At 37.5% G+C, this 6643-nt stretch overlaps 1 protein-coding gene across 1 annotated transcript in view; it reads right to left on the minus strand.

Annotated features, from left to right (window-relative positions):
• LOC107086635 (piezo-type mechanosensitive ion channel component 2-like) overlaps positions 1-6643 on the minus strand; it is a 43662-nt gene that overhangs the window by 10231 nt on the left and 26788 nt on the right. Inside the window, exons 31-40 of the mRNA XM_015377725.1 lie at positions 5237-5396; positions 4756-4845; positions 4523-4614; positions 3599-3664; positions 2974-3086; positions 2689-2809; positions 2523-2597; positions 2262-2428; positions 390-586; positions 118-276 (exon numbers count right to left, since the gene is read on the minus strand). Coding sequence (XP_015233211.1) covers positions 118-276; positions 390-586; positions 2262-2428; positions 2523-2597; positions 2689-2809; positions 2974-3086; positions 3599-3664; positions 4523-4614; positions 4756-4845; positions 5237-5396 — 1240 coding nt within the window. The remainder of the gene's footprint in view (positions 1-117; positions 277-389; positions 587-2261; positions 2429-2522; positions 2598-2688; positions 2810-2973; positions 3087-3598; positions 3665-4522; positions 4615-4755; positions 4846-5236; positions 5397-6643) is intronic.

A 6643-nucleotide genomic window follows, 5' to 3' on the forward strand; every position in this document is an offset into this window, starting at 1 on the left:
TAAATTAGTATATATATATAATATATAAATATATATATAAATTAGATCTTCTTTGCTACAGTTTAAATCATAATTAAACTTGAACTAAATGTGTGTCCGACATCGCAACTCCTTCACCTTTGTGGAAGATCGTCAGTCTCAAAGGAGCTCTGGTCGATGTTGGCCTCTTTAATCAGTCTCCGTCGAAGTTGGGAGGCAGGAGCGACAACAGGGGGCTCGTCTAGCTCCTCTTGTGTGGGCTGCCGGGACACCAGCAGTGTGTCATCTGTCATACAGCTGAAGACAGAACAAGATGCTAGAGTTTTCATTTTGTTTGTTTGCTGGTTTGGATAAAATACAGGTACAAAAAATAGGAGGTACAGATAGAAATACAGAGTCTAGCGACCTACCTGGAAAAGCTGCTGCCCCAGGACGTTTTAGAGGCTTGGTTCTTAAGCTTTACATAAACATGATGTGAAGAGGGGACGGCAGGTGGTGTGTGAGGAGGAGATGGATCATCTAGACCTTCCTCAGATGACAGTGTGTTTTGACGGGATATCCAGGTTTCATAAAACTGCTTCACACTCTCCTGACTCACTTCTTTTCCCTGCAGACACAGAAAATCATAATGGATTCATTAGCAGACGCTAAAACTGTTTTAAAGCCAGACAGCATCCTATCTAAGAGCCAGAAACATATAGCAAACTGCATGAAAAAAATTAAATAAAATTTTTTGCATTGTTTTGTGAAGCTTAAGGCTAGTTCGTCATTTCATTTACTGACACTAAAAAAGCCTTTTTTTAAACCTGCCCTTTTAAAATAGACATGCGTTTTCATGTGTATAAGATGTCATAACGTGTGCTGCACCATCTAGAAACAGCAGAAAACATTGTTTTGCCAACATAAACACCTTTCTTATGAATAAGTGTTCAATTCATGTACAGCCACACAGAAAAAGGAGGGAGTGAGCACTCTTTCTTGCTTAAATGAACATCTTTGCTGAGAGCATGAATGTTTCTTTAAAAGTAGATCAGAAACAGAACGCATCTTGAATTCTAAGTGGGGTTTTTTGCACATATGAGGAATTTGCTTTGGTGTTTTGGTGATTCACACAGACAAACATACAGTCAACCTAAATTAATCTGGAAACATATAAAAATATATATATGAAAAAATAGAGGAATAGCACCATTTCAGATCTTAGAAACGTACATATATAACCATATGAAGTTAAATTAAATAGTATTTACTAGTAAGTGTCAGTGGGATATCAGGGGCCTTGCCAATGAGGCTAGCTGCAGACGAGAAGATGTTTAGGAGTTTATAAAATTGTAATCTGCCGGAAACATTTTTTCTGGCACAATAAACAGCTATTTGTGACATTGAAACACAAACAGTTGGTGTGATGACATAGGGAAGATTATGGATGTTGTACACTGTATTTAAGTCATAATTTCTCATAGTTATTAACTGTTATGTTTAATTTGTTAACTAAAAAAACATGCTGATGTCGGTTGGTTGCATTATCACACAAATAAATAAAATGTCTACGAATTATCTTGGAGGCAGACTGGTGGCGTCAAAGTTTAGAATCGATGTTGTCTTTACTTTTGTGAATTTCAGCCCTCAAAGATAAGGACCAATTAGTTGTGGAAAATCACTGCACGGCTGACATCTAAATGAATACTGTAATAAATGAAAGCATGTGTGTCCTAACATCAGAGTAGCGCTGTTCACAGCTGGATCACCCATCACGATGCTGACTGGATTTTATTACTTTCACCTTGAGAATTTCACAACTTACAGACGAGGCATGTATCTTTGTGCTTTTATATTCCCTCTGTAGATTGCAGGCTTGTCAGGTTTCTAAGCTACTGCCCACAGACAACAATTCTCCTTCTTTCCTCCTCAACTCTGAAACTCTCCTCATCCCTTTCATGCTGCTGTCTTTGGTTTCACTTCTCGTTTTTTGAATGTCAGTTTTGGTATTTGCAGTATTTGTCAGCATCCCCTGCTTGCTAGTGTACAAGTCTTGCTATTATACTAGAAACACAAGTGTTAACACTTCCTTAACTGAAAAGATAAAGTTACAAAACCAATCAGATATGTATGCCCTTTAAAACTCAATGAGAAGTTCACAATGCACCCTAAACCCAATCCTAATCCTAACCCTAGACCTTGTGTGAACTTGCAGCAACAGTTTGAAGAGGTAAAATTCCATCAGCTGCAAAGAAAAGTTTAATTTATTTTCCAGTAATCAGGCTTAGGTCTGGTCTTTTCACCTTCTTTTGCTGCTGGTTGAGCAATGCTCGCTCTAATCGCAGCACTTTGGAGATGTCCAGGCTGTCTTTACAGAAGGCGTTCAGACCATCCGTCATATCGTCGATGAGCGACTGCAGAAACACAAAGATGAACTTCAGCGTGCTCAGGATGCGCTGCAGGATGTTTTCTGTAGTCAGGAACAAAACAGGATTGATATGATTCAGAGTTGAATTTAATAACGGAGCTATTTAGAAGTACTTCACCTCCTCTCCCATGTTTACCTCTTTCCTCCTCTCCCTCCTCCCCCATGGCACTCTCATCCAGGTCATCTTCACTGGAATCGGCTCTGTTGATTCCTTAAAAAAATACAGTTTTTATCTTTTCCTTTATTTTTTTTTAAAGGTCTATTTGTTTTTAATGTCTGTGGTGACTTCATTTTCTTCTCACCCTGCTGCTTCCTCAGTTCTGTCTTTGCCCTCTTCTTCTCTTCTTTCCTTATCTTTTTCTTTTCTTTCTTTAGATCCTTCAGAGCTGATTTGGAGCTGGTAGTCCAGGCATTATAAGCCCACTAGAACATAAACATGCAGATAACTTAAGAGCAAAAAAGCTTTCTAATTTCTTTAACAGGAAAAACTATCAGTGTATCTGTTGGTGTGTTGCTCCTTGAAAAACCAAATGTAAATGAATAATTTGTTTTTGTGGTTAATATTTCCTTTTTTTGCCTCAGCTCACCTGAAAAGCAGATTTCTTCTTCAGAGGTTCCTCTTCCTCTTTTACCTCTGTTACTTCTTCTTCCTCATCCTCACTGTCGCTCTCAAATAGGTGGTAGCCACAATTGTTCTCCACTGCATAAGATAATAAGGTCAACACTCTTATTTTGCAGAGAAAAGGCCTCTGAATAGAGCAACCAAACAAAAAGCTGCTTTGTTGCAACATCAGAACATTTTTTTTTTTAATCAGATTCAATCCCAACACTCAGTTTGACCAATTCTCTGATGGGGAAAAGGGAATTTAAATATTTGGACATTTTACAATATCTTCAAATTATATCCATAATATCTAATTTTCTTTTTCTGTTACTTTCTGTCACATATGCTTCCAATGTTAAAGACCAAAACAAAGTATTATACCGTTGTGAGGCTGAAGAAAGTAATATTTATTTAGTACCTAACAGATTTTCTTCCGGGATTTTCCTCTATTTAGATAAACATAACTTTCCTTTCACTTACTAATTATGTGCTACAATCTTTGACATAAAAACACAAAAACAAGGCATTAAGTTTTGAAACATGAGGCACAATCCACAGAATTGTTTCTGAAGGAATTTTGCATTGCAACGTGGGATTTCACCACTCACCTCCAGGCCGAGAAACCCAAGGCTTCCACCATTTTCCTGCATCTTTCTTTGCCTTCTCCTCATCACCTGCAAGAAAACAGTTAGTTCTTGTCATCCATCCATCCATCCATCCATCCATCCATCCATCCATCCATCCATCCATCCATCCATCTATCCATCCATCCTCTCCCATTATTCCAACAGGGTTGCGGTGGGGTTGGTGCCTATCTCTGGCAGTCTATGGGTAAGAGGCTGGGAGCACCCTGGACAGGTCGTCAGTCTGTCACAGGCTAAACCACAGACGTACAATCATGCACACACACACCTAAGGACAATTTAGAGACGCCAGTTAACCTAACAGTCATGTTTTTGGACTGTGGCAGAAAGCTGAAGCACCAGGAGAGACAGAGAACCGAAGCATGAACGGGCAGAACATGCAAACTCCATGCAGAAATCCCTGGGCCAGGAATTGAACCCAGAACTCTTGCTGCAAAGTAACTGCACCACCCTTAATTCTGATAATTTGACTAAAGACAGATAACGTTGGTCCAAATCGGACTAAGTGAAAAACAGGAATTTTAAACTTGATTAACCTCAGAATTTCATCTCAGTCGTTGGTATACTTCTTTACATTACTGGAGTGAATGCTGGAAATAGTCAGGTAGTCGAAAATAGCCTAGATACATTTTTATTGTAAATAAATTTTATTAATCAGTGGATTTTAGGATTTTAATTGTTAAACACAACTGAGAACCCTCTACTAAGGGTTTATTGTGCAATTCTTAAAAATCAGATATAAATTATGCTGGATGTTTTCTAATAAAAAAAACTGATTTGAAATGTTATCTAATACATTAACAAGGGCAGCTATCCTTTAGGTATTTTTTTTTTTTTAAATCCTTTAATGGCTCCTTTCAATATATAATATATCAGAAAGCGAAGTACCAGGTGTTTCCAGCTCCTGAGCGGCCAGGGCCTCGGCTTTGTCCGATGCAGCAGCAGGAGAAGTCTTCTGCTTGGATTTAATCTTCTCCATCCTATAGAGCGAGAAATTGAGGGGATAATTTTTACTCTCTGTTTACACTTTTAAGAGAAGTTAAAAATGGAAGTTGAGGGGAAATAGGCCTGCCATGGTTTTAAACTGGAGCCATTAACTGGCTTTTTCTGCTCAGCCTTACTGTCTCTTTAGTGCCTCAACAGATTTCTGCTCCATCTCCAGTCTGGCTGCAACCTGCTTCTTCACTTTGGCCTCAAACAGCTCAGCACCCCTTAGAGAGATGCAGAGAAGTTAACATCAGTTCAAATCTCATTGGTATCAGCCTGTTTTTACTGAGCCACTAGTTTTTTTAATGGATAAAAAGATCACTGTCGTCACTTTCTTTAGTTCTTTTTCCTGGATGGTCTCCTGAAGTTTGTGAATAAGTCACAGATTTAATACAGTTGCATTTAGATACAGTCAAGAGACCCTTTAGTTGGGCATCTGGCTATAGTAAAGGCTAAAGTTTAGCGTAACAGTTCCTTTTTTAATTTATCATTACTAAAACATAAAATAAAATAAAAAAAAAAACATTGAAATAGTTATTTAAGAAAAATCTCTTGAAACTGTTTTTATTTCAGGCAAACGTTAAAAAATTTTATCAACAGTAAACGAGCACAGACCTGGATGCTAATATCTTAGCAGACTTGAGGTCAGACACCACGTAGAGGAAATAGTAGCTGAGGAAGACCCTCCTCTGTGCCAGGAGGACGGTGAAGCATATGGCATCCCAGACGATGCCAGCTTCCCCCTCTGGCAGCTCGCACTCATCAGTCGGCTCAGCTGAGATTCACAAAACCAAAAAAAACGGTTTACAATTATTCATATAGATATTCAAGATCTAACTAAACATCTTAAGTCTGCAATTTTCTTCCTTTTTCACAGTTCATATACCAAAGGTAATCTCAAGACACAAACAGGTTTAATCCATATCCTAACTTATACAGTTACATTGATTATAGAATATTTTAAAGACATCCACTCCTCAGATCAAAAGGGCATGGAAAAATAGTTATGCTGAAGGAGATATTAAAGATATATTTAATAATCCTATATTACTGCACTAAAAATGCTTTTCATCTTTAGCTGTAAGCAGAAGATTGTGTCAATAAAGAAAAATAAAAGCTTTGAAAACCTCAGCCTGTGTGTAATAATCTCTATAATGCATTTAACCGATATGACTTTTCATTGAAAATGTTTTTTTTTTTTTTTAATGAATCCAAGATTCTGTTTCTCTCAGTCTGATTACCTCTGATAAAGATGAGCCATTTTCCCAAATGCAGGTGCCTTGCAAAAGTATTCAAACTTTCTCATATTTAAACACAATCTGTCACTTACAGCTACTAACTATCATTGGGATTTTAAGTCAAACAGCAACACAAGGTGGCTCACTATTAGAAAGTGGAGGGAAAACAGTAAATTAATTTCACTTCAGTTCCAAATAATATGCTGTGCATTCGTTTGTAGCTATTTTTCCTCTGATTGCCCTAAATAAGACCAATTACCCCATGGTGTTTTCAAAACACAATTCACCTTTCTGTAATTGAAATTGGTAGATGGAGACCTTTGAGGTTTTTAGAGATTATTAGAGAACTAACAGCATCATGAAGACTAAAACCACAAAGGTCAAGGGGGAAGCTATGCAGGAAATGTCCACCCTCTTACTAGCACAATTTATATAGTCGTCAGAGGCCTCATGTTTAAAATGTCCCAAAAGTATCTTTGGGTTTGTAGTGGACCAAAGAAATGAAATCAAGTAGCAATGTACACTGAGGGTTTGCTCTGCGCCGTTCAGGATCAACTGAAACTAATCAGAATGTGCTTAAAGGAAAAAGTATGACCACAACATTCATATTTTGCAAATAAATTACTGAACGCAAACCAGATTTCCATAAATCCCTTGCTATTAAATCTGCACACATATTTATACAACTATGCTATATAAACTGATTATCACTTCAGTTTAATTCAAAAATACTTTATTGATCCCAAAGGGAAATTGAATAATGCAGTGATTCATAGTTTTTTTT

Source organism: Cyprinodon variegatus, unplaced genomic scaffold (assembly GCF_000732505.1).
Source record: "Cyprinodon variegatus isolate N-32 unplaced genomic scaffold, C_variegatus-1.0 Scaffold158, whole genome shotgun sequence".
NCBI classification, from domain to species: domain Eukaryota; kingdom Metazoa; phylum Chordata; class Actinopteri; order Cyprinodontiformes; family Cyprinodontidae; genus Cyprinodon; species Cyprinodon variegatus.